At 37.8% G+C, this 15061-nt stretch overlaps 2 protein-coding genes across 7 annotated transcripts in view; one reads left to right on the top strand and one right to left on the bottom strand.

The window, feature by feature from the left end:
* Window positions 1-5278, bottom strand: part of ATJ1 (DNAJ heat shock family protein) — a 33000-nt gene extending 27722 nt beyond the window's left edge. For 4 of the 6 annotated variants that reach the window (XM_039134212.3, XM_008814002.6, XM_088711674.2 and 1 more), the window contains exons 1-9: window positions 5004-5266; window positions 4814-4916; window positions 3870-3959; window positions 3688-3779; window positions 1491-1574; window positions 1358-1396; window positions 399-542; window positions 271-312; window positions 79-166 (exon numbers count right to left, since the gene is read on the bottom strand). In XM_039134212.3, the coding sequence (XP_038990140.1) occupies window positions 79-166; window positions 271-312; window positions 399-542; window positions 1358-1396; window positions 1491-1574; window positions 3688-3779; window positions 3870-3959; window positions 4814-4916; window positions 5004-5063 (742 nt within the window). In that variant the 5' untranslated portion in view covers window positions 5064-5266. Of the gene's footprint in view, window positions 1-78; window positions 167-270; window positions 313-398; window positions 543-1357; window positions 1397-1490; window positions 1575-3687; window positions 3780-3869; window positions 3960-4813; window positions 4917-5003 lie in introns of all 6 variants that reach the window. The other 2 variants (XR_015973610.2, XM_008814003.6) reach the window with 2 other exon arrangements.
* An 896-nt stretch (window positions 5279-6174) lies between these two features.
* LOC103723172 (Tetratricopeptide repeat (TPR)-like superfamily protein) lies at window positions 6175-12892 on the top strand. Its single transcript, XM_008814004.5, has 2 exons — window positions 6175-6615; window positions 11854-12892. The coding sequence occupies exons 1-2, from the start codon at window positions 6280-6282 to the stop codon at window positions 12745-12747; spliced, it is 1230 nt and encodes a 409-aa protein (XP_008812226.1). The 5' UTR covers window positions 6175-6279; the 3' UTR covers window positions 12748-12892.
* Window positions 12893-15061: the final 2169 nt, after the last annotated feature.

The following is a 15061-nucleotide window of genomic DNA, read 5'->3' as shown; positions in this document are numbered from 1 at the left end:
CGCCATAGCCATAATATAGTCAATATTGTGGCCAGAGAAAAAGAAGTGAGAGGGTTCAAATGTAGAATATCTACTCACAGCATGAATCACAAGGAACTTGTGCACTAAAAGAAACCTTTTTCGTGCACCCTTTAGCAGCTTCAGGAAAAGAAAGATTCAACTCAACCTGTATGATATGCCAATAAAGAAACATAGGTTTTTCAAAGATTACATACAGTTGCAAGTCAAGAAATTGATTGCAAATTATAGGTCCAGAAGAGGAAACCAAACCTGTATATCAGCTGCATATATGTCTCTCTCATTTTCAAAGACCTAAAGCAGGATCAACAATCACATCACTTTCTACTAAATGATTTGCAGAATGATATTAAAATAGCATATAAAGAGGATAAAATCACCTCTGAGAATATTTTATAGAATGTATCCGAGAAAGGATCTTGATTGGCTCTATAGAAACTAGAGAAAGGATCCTGATAGGTGCTGTGGAATCCACTTGCATCGTCAGCAGCATATCTAACTTTCTCTGCTCCTTCAGAGAACTCCTTCAATCACAGTACAAGGAGCAACAGTGAATAAGTTTCTAATATATAGGCTGACTTCTAATTTAGCACTCAAATTAGCAGCCTGACAATATTGAACATAGGGATGCAAATCAAGCTGGGTTAACCTGAACTTAACTCGTAGTATGAGTCAGGTTGAGTCTATCAGACTGAGATGTATCTAAAGTCTAAACAGAATATCTTTAGGTTGGCTTGTGTTGGTAACTGTCAAATCCAATTTCAAGTTGGACCAGGTTCAGGAAAGAGACTTGGGCAGCCCAATATTATCATTCATCACGTATGTCTATAATAGGGCTCCTAATCCAACCCAACCCAAAACTAACCCATCTTAAGAACTCTAAACCTGAACCTAACCCATATTACTATAGCAGAGCCTCTACCATGACCCAACTTAACACTCATTTGACTGGCAAGACCTAAACCTGGGCCAACCTAAATTGCAGGGGTCAAAAATTTTGCAGTTGCATTGTATATCGGTTTAAATTCTCAAATTCATTATCAAGTTGGGCCAGGTCCTGATCAAGTATTTTATCTAACCCAATCTAAACTGTCCAACTTGCACACATAGACCATACTTGAACTGGACAGCTTGTAAAATATCAACATAATAATTATTTAAAAAGACAAAAAAAAGTCACTAGATCTTCTTAAAAAAGAAAAGTTGAAACATGAATTGTTAGCACTGCACTACTTCACAGAAAGTGATTAGAGGCACAAATGGCAGCAACAGTATAAAAAAAAAAAAAAACCAAACAAGAAAGACTATTACAATTTATATATAGTAGATAAGCAGTTACCTTGTCATACTGTGCTCTTTTCTCAGGATCCCGCAATGTCTGTTACACACCTTTCACATAAGATAAATGAATTGTTAATCCTAACTAAATCGCAAAAAAGATGTAAGCTTTTACTGGTTTTAGTATAACTAGCCTCATACGCATCTCTTATCTCCTGAAATTTTCTCTTTGCAGCAGGGTTATTTTTGTTTGCATCTGGATGGTATTTCTTTGCAAGCTGCAAATTGATAGTGGAGTGAAAAAAAACTGAATTAAACAAACATTCAAAAAAAAGGATAAAACAGGAATGCGCATATATATATATATATATAAAACTAATTCTTCTATGCTGGCATAAAATGTTGACATAAGGCTTGTTAGGAAGGTTTAAAATTAGAACAGCCAGTTGATCTCTGCAGCTTGAGCTCATGTTGAGCTTGGCTCCAAATAAGCTCAAACCGGGCAACTAAGCCAACCTTGAACCCAGTTCAAATTATCAAAACTAATTTTTTAAGTCAAGCCAAGAAAGAGAGAGGGGGTGAGAGAGAGAGCTCAACCAAGCTCGGAATAAGGCTTGAAATTGGTTAGCATATAATTATACACACTATCAACTGTCGGATCTAATCCAACAACTGATCTTGGGTTAAATTTGGGTGAGAAAGAAGAATGGACAAACCCTATCTGGCCCCTTCTCCATCCCATCAAGATCCCTCATCCTCCTCTTCTCTTGCCCTCTCTCATCGCCCACCCCACCAGCCCTCTTCTCTCTCCACCGCAACTGGGCAGTAGCTCTCTTCTCATTTGCTCCTGCTTATTCTCACATCCTCTCCTCTCTCTCTCTTCAAGAAGTCTCCCCTTTATTTCACCGATGACCAAGGAATGCTGAACCGGCCCATACCAGCCGGTTTAGCCCGTACCAAACCGGTCCGATCTCTGACCGGTCTGGTTCGGCATTAAAAAAGAGTACCAGCCCGTACCAGCTAGGCTAATTTTTTTTGAGCTTTTGGAGGCCGAACCAGTGATACTAGTTCAAACCGGTCCGAACCGGTCCAGTAGCCGACTGGTATGCCTACCGATACCGGTTCGGTGATTCTTCCCGATGACCACAACCGCATGACCCTTTTCTCATAGAAATTCCCACCGGCCACCACCACACATATCCTCTTTTGTTCATCTCTACTCTCACATCCTCCCCCTCCAAGTATCCCCAAGCTTGAATTAATCGTAAACCAAGTGATACCTTTGCTAATCATTGGCAAATTGTGAAGAAATGAAATCCTCATGACTACAAAAGAACTTCCATTTCCATGACTAAATGGGATGACTAGGATTGCCTTAAGCACCTTGGTCATGTGATGATGCCCTTCGGCATATCAAGAGCCTTGACAAATTTGACGAATGATCCACCAGGCATCTATTTCTCATAACAGTCATGGAATGAAGTCACTACAACAAAACCTGAAACCTGACAAGATAGGCCATAATGCTACTTAGAAGACATGGAGAGGGCTTTCACGAGGATGTGGCCTAAAAGGTGATGCTATCGTGACAAACATCATCAAGAATTCATGATCGCCACACTTACATAGAAAATGATAAGGAAAACAAGTTCTACGATATTCAGACTTATAAAAAAGACTGCATTACAGATCCCCTTCATCTATTTACCTAGCAATTTTCTGTGACAAAAAAAAAATAAAAAAAAAATGAATGCCTTATTTTAAAGATATATCAATAATACAAACCTTAGCAAAAGAAAGAGAGGAAGATGACTTTAAGAACATCATGACTTGGGGAAAATGCTGTTTATCATCTGGTAGCATCATTGATCAATATTCTCACAATAATTCAAGATTTTTTTTTCAGATTGAGTTTTTTAATAAAGCCAGAAATTTAAGCTATTTGCTGAAGATTCAAGCAATAGGAAGAGAAGCATACTTCAAAGTAAACTACAGCAAATCTTCAAAACAGAATTACTCAATCATATGAAACCACCTTTAAAAGATGTTAAACATTGTGATATAGAAAAAACATCACTCAGCCATTGTCTGCCACAGCTTCATCGAGCCTCTCCTATATCAAGCTAGAGGAAGATCTTCAAGGTCTAGGCCATCAAGCATTATGGATTTTGGATTTATTTTGCCACTACATTTATTTCAAAACACTTAGAAAGCCACATAAAAAATTAAACCATATATCATCAATTGCATAATTGTTCTACACAAACTTAGAATACAATAGGAGAAGAGTTTCTATTTTGCACAAGTTATTCTCCTGAAACTTCACAAAATGCAAACACAGCTAAAGAGTAACTAGATCATGGCACACATAGACTTGTACAACATACTTACTGCATGAAAAGCCTTTTTGATGTCAACCCATGTGGCATCTTTAGGGACACCAAGAACTTCATAATAGTCTCTATCTATCGCATAACGTAATGCTGCAAGGGAAAAATTTTGAAGGCCAACCTTAATGTATATCTTTAATCATGGAAATTGTGAATGATGAATGGCTAACAAAAAAAGAATACCTGTAGCATGAAAAGACCGGTTTAAGGAAAATGCTCTTGATGTATAGGTATTGTGAGGTCTTTCAACAATGTCCAAATTGCAACCATATACTGGGAAGTATAGATTGTTAAATCAAGATCATGTCATCAAAGATCAAGAATTTCTATCCAGAAATGATATAATTCATAGAGAAAGTAGAAGAAAACATTTAAAGAACAAACCACAATCATCAAGAGGGATGAACCCAAACCATCATGGAGAATGGAACTTCTAAGATATTAAATGATCCAAAGTAGATGAAAGACCTATGAGTAAAGACTATCAATTTGCACCATTATCGATCATTTATGGTTAGTTATACAACGCTCAAGCTTTAAATAAAGAATTTTACATGCAGCACTCAAGGTGGACATTTTAATCTTGTAGAGGCTTTCAATAAAAAGATTGTTTTCTTTTAAAGCTTAGGAAATCCTCATTTTCCAATTGGATTTCTTCTAAAACTTCATTACACACAACAACCGATGGAAGCAGAACTATCAGCATTTCACCAAACAAATATAATGGAATATTGTTCCTCTTCAGACAGGGAAAAGACCTGCTACCTTTATGCCTTTACGTGAGTGAACAGGTTACTAAAATAACTTCTGCTCGAGCACTTATAGATTTCTAATCTTAAGCTGCCATCCTTAATGATCTTTCATTAAATCCAAACTTGTTCTTGACCTGGTTTATCACTCGACACATGATGTATGACACCTTCAAAGAAAGGTCCTTGTGCTTCGTTTAGAGTTTAGGCTTCTTACTCAACCTAATGTCAAAATAAGCTCCGGAGAAAATTTGTCAGCTAACTGTTCTAGCCATTTCCGCACCTCGTAATCGAACTGGTGTGTCCACTCATTGCGCGATAGTAATTCAAGAAATGCAACAAAATCAACGTCTTGGACATCTAGAGAGAAAAAATTACATAGTGATAGGTGAGAAAATGATCTTAAAAATGGCAAAGCATCTTCGGTCCTCCCCTTGATAAGATCGGATCGCGAGCCCGTGATCGGCGAATTGCCACAAGACTGCAAAAAAGAAAAAGTATAGAAGGAAACATAAATTCATCGATCAGTTGGAAAGGGCTTTGAGAGCAGAGAGTCATCGATCTCTACCCTCTTGAAGCGCAGCAAGAACGATCGCGGGGAAAACCCTATCCAGCCGATTCTGCCCATCCGCGATCGACGAAAACAACCGGTCACCACCGCCACTGCATGCCCGGATATCCTCCGAAACCAAAAAGATTTAGAAAGGAGAACGAGATTGGAGCAGAGAGAAAAATGGAGGCCGGTGGTGATGGAACGCGGATTGGATCAATACTTTTGGGTTGTCTGCGGCGAACTTGGGAGAAAACTTGGCGAGCGGTCTATCTAGATTTATACCTTTGTCTGCCGCTCTCAGCACAGGAGGAGAAGCAATGTGGCTCACGGACCGGATCCGACAGGAGGGTCCAAAGTCCGAACCGCTTTAAGCCGCTGTGGTTTAGTTCGACCGGCCGATCCGGCCTCCATCTTCTTCCGCGTCTTCCCCGAGACCTTCCACCAAACTTGGGAGAAAGGAAGTTTTATTTGAAATAAATTTCAAGTTTCTGATCTAACACGATTTGTTTACCACCAGTGCGTCTGAATTTCGCTTCAAACTAATTTGAATGCGAACCTAATTGATCAATTTGGTAATCTCTGAAATCAAATTAAATTGAATCAAGCTCAATTTAAGCTTGAATTATAAAGCACTTCAAGTTGGTTTTGAAATTAGTTCAGGGTTGAATTAATATTTAATTAATTCTTAGATGAATTAAGACTGCTTTATCTTTCAACGGTTATATCTATCTATCTTAAACAAGTGGAGATTTTTGGTCTGAGTTATAGGATTGAATTTTAGAAATTAGTTTTTGACTTGATTTGAAATTAATTTCAAACTTAGTTTTCTCTTCTTTTTTCTTTTTTTTTCTTTTTTTTCTTTTTTTTTTTGCTTTGTTTGACTCTGAATCTAGCTATTTTCGAGCTTAGCTCAGGAACAAAGTTAGACCGTAGTATTTATGAAATTAGAAATAAAATCATTTCAAAATTTTATGATGCATTCACTAATAAAGATTAATTATGAAGGAAATATTTGTAGAAAATTTTTCTCCTTTTTTTAATTTTTACTTTTTTGTAAGTAATAAAAATCTCCAGAGGTTTCACGGGTATTTTGACAAATAAAACGTTTTATAATATTGTTAGTTTTATATTTTTTTCGGATTTTTGAAAACGAAAGCATAAAACATAAGCAATACCAAACGGTGCCAAGATCCAAACGAAACCTTAAACGGCAATTGGTACGCAGATTGCGGCCCGGCCATGCCATAGAGCCCCAGCGCTCCTATCTCCAGCTCACTGGTAGAGCTCGGAAATGGCGACGGGCTCTCTCTTGGCCGGTCTCCTTAGGCGATCGTGCCATGGAAATCCCAGGGCTCCCAACCTCCGGGCGCTCCCCTTCTCCCACCTCGAAAGCCTTAGGTGCTTCTCCTCAGGCCCCTCGAGGGGCGAAGCCCTCGCCGTCGAGGAGGAGCCCACCGGCCCTCCGGATGATCTGAGGAGCCGCCTCTTCCGGCTTCGGTTCCCCAAGCGGAGCGCGACGGCCGCCCTTGACAAGTGGGTCGGCGAAGGGAGGAAGGTGACGACCACGGAGCTCCGCCAGATCGCCCAGGACCTCAAGCGATCGCAGCGCTACAAGCATGCTCTCGAGGTCGGGACTCGTTCCTCTTTGCTCTTCTTCTTCTTCTTTTGACTGAACGCTTCGCTCTTCTTCCGCCTCCGGTTTTCTCCGGTTTGTGTTCGGGTTTGAGTTTTTGCGTTCGAGCAACTTGGATTGAAGTGAAAAAAAACAACGAAAATAGGGATTTTTAGAACAAGAGAACATTTAGAGCAATTTTGATGAAGTTGGTGCCTTTTTTATCATTCTGCCTTGCCATTGAGAGGGCTGCCAGTCTTTGAATTTCTTGTCATTCTGGAATCATGATTTTGTATTGATTTAACCTTGGCCACTGATTCTTGAGCATATTTATGCGTGCCCCAGTGTATGTGATAGTAGTTATGCATAAAGTTATGTTCTTGAGTGAGAATTACATGGAATCATCTATATATCCAATAGCATGAAAACCAATGCAAAAAGATGTGGGATAAAGAGGAGTTGGCTAGCATGTAGTTAACCTAGAGGATGCCCTAATTGTTATTTTATATCATTTTCGCATCTTCTTGATTGTTGACTCGAGAAGGTCTTGTTAGAACTGTCAAAATTGCTTGATTTAACAAGTTTATGAAGAAACCATAAAATTTAGATGCTAGCTTTGTAGCACGTGTTCCTTGACTCTAGATTCATGTCTAAACCTGAGCAATTATGCAAAGTCAAGAGGTGGGTAAAAAGGGACTATTTTCACATTGACAGGGGCTCTGGTGATGTGCTGGGAAACATTGGCTTTGGATTTGCTAAAAGATATTAGTAGGAGAGTGTGCCTTCATTCTGTAACTTGCAAAACAATTTGAAGAGCATAAAGTTGTTTGAGAGGATAAAGAATGATAATGCTTGTGCCACTAGAATTTACCTTTAACCATGCTAACATTTCTCATATGTTGAAATAAAAGATTGCCAATTCTGCTGATGTATACACCAAAAGTACAAGCAAATCTTAAAATATACATTTCAAAGATTTGGACATGATGTGTATTGACATGAGCTCTATTGCCAATGTGTTATATAAAACTATGCATTACGGAGAGTATTAGCATATTTTCGAGGCCAACCTAGATATGTTTCATTTGTCATGGTATTGTCAGAACTAAAAGGGCATCCGAATACATGAGGCTTATGCCACTGCAGGATTTGATGAGGGTCAGATGTATGCAGCCTGACCGTGTGCGAAAAGAGTTTTTTCATGTTTCAAACTTGTGACGTCAAAATCACAATGGAATAACCATACCATTGTGCCAAGGCTTGCTCTCTTGTCATGGTATTGTAAGAATGGATACCTTAAAATTAGGTGGATAAATGTATTTACCAATAAATAACCGGTCTATTGTATTTTAGGCCTTCGATGTCTTTAGGAAGGAAAGGAAATTTGTCTGTTTCCATGCTTTGTGTTTTTAAGCCTCTGTCCCAATGTAGTCATATGTGATTGACTTTTATGTCGAAGAGGTTTCATTGCTAAGACCTAAGGATTTGTCTTGTATTTAGTGAATACAGCTGTTTGTTGATTGGTGAGTGTGACATTTTCCTTTCCCTTTGTTATTCTATAAGGTATTTGTGAGGGAAGTTACATGGTTGAAGTAGGGTTGGATTTGAATTATGTTGAGCACAATGAGAATTTGTCTCATATTAAGGAATCCAAGCTGTTAAGTTGATTTGGGTGTGTGTTTTCATTCGCTAAAACAATATGGGGAGGGATATTAGGATTCATAAAATCCTAAAATTAGGCAAAAGTTTGAGGGAGATGTGTTTTAAGTCCATCCTCGCAAAATGGTCAACTATATGGATGTTTCTTTTGATAACATGCTAATGAAATGTTGGACTTGTTTATAGGTAAAATATTTAGACAAGATCTCAAGGGAAGGGTTATTAGCTGATAACATGGCTGGGCATTAAAAACGAGATCCATTGAGGGTTATTAGATAATATGAACTTTTACTTGTTTGTGAAATGACATATGAAGCTTGTAGAAGATTATATATGAATTTGTAATATTTGTACATTGAGGCATCTAGCATGAGGGTAAATATATGGCTGGAACACATTGCGCAGCGGTTTCATGACTATTTATTCTCTAGATTGCATGATATAGCAATTTATGAAAGATAGTATGAAAATCAAAAACTTGGAAGATGATATGCTTGTTGGAAGAAGTATCAACAATTATAAGGTTGTCCAGATCATTAAGTGATGGAGATCCATGAAAACACCCATAATGGTGAGGCAGTCAAAAATGAAGGGAATTGAGATCAAAGACAAAGGTTTTGACTGACAATGCTTGATAGGTTCATCAAGACTTCACGAATGACACGGATAATGTGAAATTGTTGCATTGATTTGGTGCTTGTAAAAATTAAGATAGGCATTAGATAGTTATTTCCATTTCTTTTAGTTGGAATAACAAATGAGACTGAATCAATTGTAACAAAACATGCAAAAAGAGCTACTACATGTTAGTCTGGATCTCTTTGGTATCCATTTCTCTGAAGTGAAGAATATGATGAACTGATAGTTTTGCAGATTACCTTAAGGACATTGCACATAAAATTTTCTTCTTGTGCTATTTTTTTCAGGTGATGCAGTAATAAGAACATTATTCTCATTTAAAAGAAGTTTGAAGTTGTGGAGGTGATTGTAAGGAAACACCTTTGAAAGCTGGTTTTTGTGGTAGCTGGTCCGGAGTTTGCATAGGTGGATTGGGTGTTAACCTTGTTATGTTCTTGACATGATATAACCTTGACACTGGAAATATATATCCTTATTTTTAGAAATCATCATCTGAAGGTGAAGCATATGGTTTTCTCCTTGGATGTTTCTGCCTTCAATTTGTTAAATAAACAACTAATGAAATCATGCCTTTCTTGAAAAAGAATGCCTCTTAGTTTAACATCTCTTACGCTTAATTTTATTGCCTCTTTGAATACATGTAACAGGACATGTAGTTGCACCACTTACTATAAGTGAGCCACTTCCTTTGTTTAGGTTGATGTAATTCGGTTGTAATCAAGTAACTGAAATTTTCAAAAACTTTTAACTAGTCCTATGGGCCAATTTGGCTGGAGGATGATTTCCAATGACTAAGACTGCAAAAATGACCTCTGACCTCTGAGATAGATGATGTAGGTGTTTTTATGAGCCAGTTACAGATAACAAACATGTAAAATTGAGTTCCATAAACCAGTTGCATATGCAGCCAAACAGCTGCATACAACTGCATTTGCTGAAATTACTGCAACATGCAATTCCAGTTGCATGAAAGCTTATAACCAACATGTCCTTAATGATTGTTAACTTGATAAGTCTTGCATAGTTGACATTGTGGAGGAAGAATTGCATAGCACTTATACTGACCTCTGTTGGCTGGTATGTTGCATGGTACCATCAGTATGCCCCTGACCCCATACTAACCCCGTAACACCCTCAACTTCCGGTTCCGGGTATCTCCTTGTGCTGATCTTGTACCGTTTGATACACCTTTTTTGTTTTCCTTTACTCCTTTAAGGTGGTCGGGTACTGGCTGTTATTAACCTCATGCTGCATCCATTCCGAGGTAGGTACCGTTTTACCAGTGACCAATATAGCTTTATACCTTGACTTTTAAATCCTCTTTGTGGCGTGAACTATAAAAGAATGAAGATGCTAGAGACGTTCTTCTCATATCGTGCGTGTGGCTGAACCAATTGAAATAGACATATAGCTTAGTTAGCTTGCAATGAAGATCTTTCTGCAATAAATTCTTGGTCTTGTTATAATCAAAGGTTACACAAGAAACATCTGAAATTGGATTTTCAAACATAAGATTTGCTCTGTAATATGAGATTTTTTTAGATACTCTCAACTTGGGTGCTGTCCTATTCACATCTCAATCCAACAATTAGGACAAATTTCAATGAGGATACTAGAGTACTCTGTATTGGGTGGTTTCACCTGCATACAACAATGGTCATGTAAGTTTTGGTGGTCGCATTGTATTGAATTGGATACTTTGCTCTGTAATTTTTGGCTTGTTAGTCTATATTTGTTATATTGAGTGAAATGTAGTTTCTTATATCAAATCTTTCCTTCTCCTCTCTTTGCCTACGTTGTTTTTGAGTTTAGGGAACTTTCAAGGGTTGCTCCTCAATTGCATGAGCTTAAGTTGCACCAGCAAGAAGCAAAGAAAAATTTTAGTGTCACAACTTTGTAAGGAATATATATGGAAAAAAGAGAATTTAATAGACAGAAGAGGAAGTTATGGAGAGCAAGACTTGTGAAATGTTCCACAAAATAAGCAAAGAGAAATGTTTTTGTTAATTCATGTAACCAGTTAATTGACTTAAAGTGGAATTCTTCATGGTTATAACAAATTATGGTTAAATGATATTTAGCTTTATTTAATAGAGAAAACATAGGGCTATAAGAATGATTGCCGATATTCCCCATTCTCTTTGTATAACATAAGAAAGAAAAATTTTCTCCTGTCAATTTCCTTTTTATTTCTTCTATTTCTTATGCCAATATGTTCAATACATCAACCTATGCCATCTACTGCTTGCCTCCCTTCAAAATTTAAAAGAAAAATCTCTGATTTTTAGAGACGCTGTTTCTAATAACCACCACAATTCTGTTAACCGTCACCTTGGAGGTCACCATGTATGAGCCCAAGAGTTGCTAAGAGTTCTGAAGTCTTGACTTTCTCTTGCCTATCTAAGATGAAGTCATGAAAGTAGCCTTGATACTTTCCATTTGTCTTTTCTTGTACGGTCTGTATATGACTTGCTCAAGCCTGTGTCAAAGAACTGTTTGGCTAAAGCTAAACATCCTACAGCATCAGCTGCCCTTGACGAAGCTGAAAAACTGCTATGTAAACCTTATCATCAATTTTTTGCTCCAACCACCATGTTGGACGTCTGATATAGAGATACTGGTGAAAAGGTAAATCATTCTTCTCGCAGTCTCCATTGGTGAAAGAAAATGCTAATAATTAAACTACCAGTCCCCAGATCACAGTCTGTTGGCCACTCTGCTGTAAAGTAAATTGCTATTAATCAAGGTAAATATATCGCTAAATTGCCTGATCTTAATTCTTTCTTGTTTTATCATGTGTATTATCTATTTATCCAGTGTACTTGATTGACATATCTTGAGCAATAAGCATGATCCATATAATGATGCAAAGTACATTTTTCTTCTTCTTTCTTTTGTGTGGTTCGATAAAGCATGCTGCATTTATTTCATCCTGAAAATGATATAAGTTTGCAGATATCAGAGTGGATGAAAACTCATCAAGAATCTGAGTTATCAGATAGTGACTATGCAATGCGCATAGACTTAGTAACTAAAGTTTTTGGTGTTAATGCTGCTGAAGATTTTTTCCAACGGCTCCCACCAACTGCAAAATCCTGTGAAGTATATATGGCCCTCCTCCATTCATATGCTGCAGCAAAACTGACAGAGAAAGCTGAGGACCTCTTTGAGAAAATCAAAGAATCAGATTTCTCTGCAAGTGCTTTGTCCTATAATGAAATGATGACCTTGTATATGTCAGTCGGACAGCTGGATAAGGTTTCCATAGTTGTTGAAGAACTGAAAAGTCGAAAAGTTTCACCAGATCTATTCACTTATAATCTCTGGATAAGTGCATCTGCTGCAACCATGGATATTGATGGTGTAAGAAGGATCCTTGATGAAATGGCCCATGATTCAAACTCTGATAAAGACTGGATAACCTACAGGACATTGGCGGACATCTATGTTACTGCTGGTCATCTTGTGAATTCAGATTTTTCTCTCGTTGAGGCTGATGCAAAGATTAGCCAGAGAGAATGGATAACTTATGATTTTCTCATCATTCTACATGCTGGTCTAGGGAAAACACAAAGAATAAATGAAATATGGAAATCTTTGCGAATGACTTCGCAGAAAATGACTAGCAGAAATTACATCTGTATTCTTTCTTCCTATCTCATGCTTGGGCAGTTGAAGGAAGCTGGAGAGGTTATTGATGAGTGGAGAAACTCTAAAGTCCTGGATTTTGACATCTCTGCCTGCAATAGGCTTTTCGATGCATTTATGAAGGCTGGCTTGGTGGATACCGCAGAGACATTTCAAGGACTAATGCTACAGAAAAATTGTGAACTCAGAAGTAGGGTGTAATTTGGCTCTCATCTGAGGAAACCAAGTGAGAGATATTACTCATCAATGTTTTTATTTTCCCTTATGTAACAATTATAGCCGAAAACTTTAGACTTCAACTCCCGCTTTTAAATAATTTAATGAAATCTTCAATGCTATATGTTCATTCTGACTGTTTTATGAATTATCAATAAATATGCATTCTCTAGCATCTTAATTGCAATCGTCTTCCAGGTAATTATTGCTTTTGCTTTTGACGAAAAAAGGATTGGACATTTGTTAGTGAAAGAGGAGGGAGTACAAAGAAGAGCTCATATGATTGAGCTCAACAACTGAAAGAGAATTACAACGCTTTCGGTAATACAGTTAATTTGTCTGAATTTCTTTTCACCTGCCCCACTTGGCCAGCTCCGTGTGTTACATGTGTTCGAAAGAATGCAAGAAGTTTAAGAACTTGGAGATCGCAGAGAAAGGGATGGAGAAAGTTTTGAGCATGGCGATTCCAGCCTGCTAATGTGGTGGCCATTGCCAAATATTTTGAGGAGCAGGAAAATATTCGGGATAGAAAGAGGTTTGTGAAGGTTCTTCACCATTTACGACTCATGAATTTGCTGTTATACAAGTCTGATCTTAGAGCATGCATAAATGCTAAAAGAGCTTCTCCTGACATCCTAGACAAGATGGCAAGATGGCAAGAGATTAAATTAACTTGGATAAGGAGTCGGAGGATTTTTTTTTTTTTTTTTTTTTTTGATGAAAATGGAGGCTTATGAGGTAATTCCCCCACAAGCTACCAATCGTATTAAAATAAAAGTATGTACATGGAGGAACTTATTCAATGTGTCATCAAGTTCAGTAATATCAATGCTTAAAGATCTTACTACAAGTTCCATGATACATTTGCAAGATTCTGGAATGCTCTGCAAATTAGTTTCTGTTAAATCCACCATGCACAACACAAAAGCCATCCTGTATAAGTTTTCTTTTCTAAATTACAAAGGCAACTACATTACCAGCCATCAAGCTTTCTAAATTACCAAGGCAATCACATATACCCAGCCACCAATAAAGGATATCTGTCCAGAAAGAAATTGATTTCTGCAACCCCTGGTAAGAGCATAGGGCTTAATCTTTAGGAGGTAACCTTTCCTTCGCCGCTTCCAGACCAAGGAAATTATCAAACCATGCATTTCTTCAAGGCAGGATGTTCTCATTTACCATAATAACACCGATGATCTTTGATAACAACGCTACCGTGACAGGGGACCAAACTGATTCTGATCCTCCAAATCTTCATCAACTTAGTAAGAAATCAGACAAATCCTCTATGATTACAAGAGATCAAAATAATTCTCCAGATCTTCATTAATTTGGCAAGAAATTATGCAAATCTTCTACGATTACGTAACTGTTACAGCAACATAAGAGATTCTTTTCTCTTGTACTGAAAAGATTTTTCTATTATTTTTTATTTAAGTTTTGAATGTAATATTGTTTGTAAGCTTGATGATATACAGAATCATGTATCGTTGTTATAAATACAATGATATGCATGCTCGATTCCCACGTTGAGATTGAGTCACCAAAAGCCTATTGTCTTTCATTTTTTTCTATCATCTCGATCATTTGGGCCCAAGGAAACCAACCTGCTGCGATGTCTCGAAACCGTTTGTATACTCTCCAAAAAAAAAATTTATTGTGGAGGATATAAGAAAGATCCCAAGTAATAACTGCAACAAAATAGAGTTGTCAACACCTAGCTGAAAGCCACCAAGGTGGTAGCACAGTTAGAATGGGGCTTTGCTTCCACCGGCGCGGTCCAGGTTCAAAATGCGTGGGCGTCGATTAAATGTGGGGACCGAATACCTCCCGCTTGAACACGTACGGTGGAAGCGCTATCTGGTCCAGCTGGCACTGAGGTGGCGCTGGGGTGACGTACTCACACGTAGGGTGACTCACGAGTCCGGAAGAATATGAGCAAAATTTCTATCCGCATCGAATATTCCCTGGTGGAATGGGGGCCAAGTGGGGGCTGCTGCGCGGGTGAGATTTCCTCTTCCCCCCTCCTATTTGTTGTACAAAAAAAAAAAATTGAAATACCCCCCCCCCCCCCCCCAAAACACACACACAAAAAAAAATAATAATAATAATAATAATTAACAAAGATTTCTGAAAAAACAAAACCCGTAACATGTAACACCTTAGTCGGTATCTCTTGTCAATTGCCAATCCTTTTGGAGGATTTTGTGAAATAAACCCAACCCAACAATTTGTTAATATTCCTTCGAAATATTATTTTCTAGACTTTTCTTGGCCATCATAATTCATACCCTGT

Source organism: Phoenix dactylifera, chromosome 15, assembly GCF_051530095.1.
Source record: "Phoenix dactylifera cultivar Ajwa chromosome 15, Ajwa_hap1_PhDact_Kaust_v1.1, whole genome shotgun sequence".
Taxonomy (NCBI): Eukaryota; Viridiplantae; Streptophyta; class Magnoliopsida; order Arecales; family Arecaceae; genus Phoenix; species Phoenix dactylifera.
This window is presented reverse-complemented; position numbering and strand designations above follow the sequence as displayed.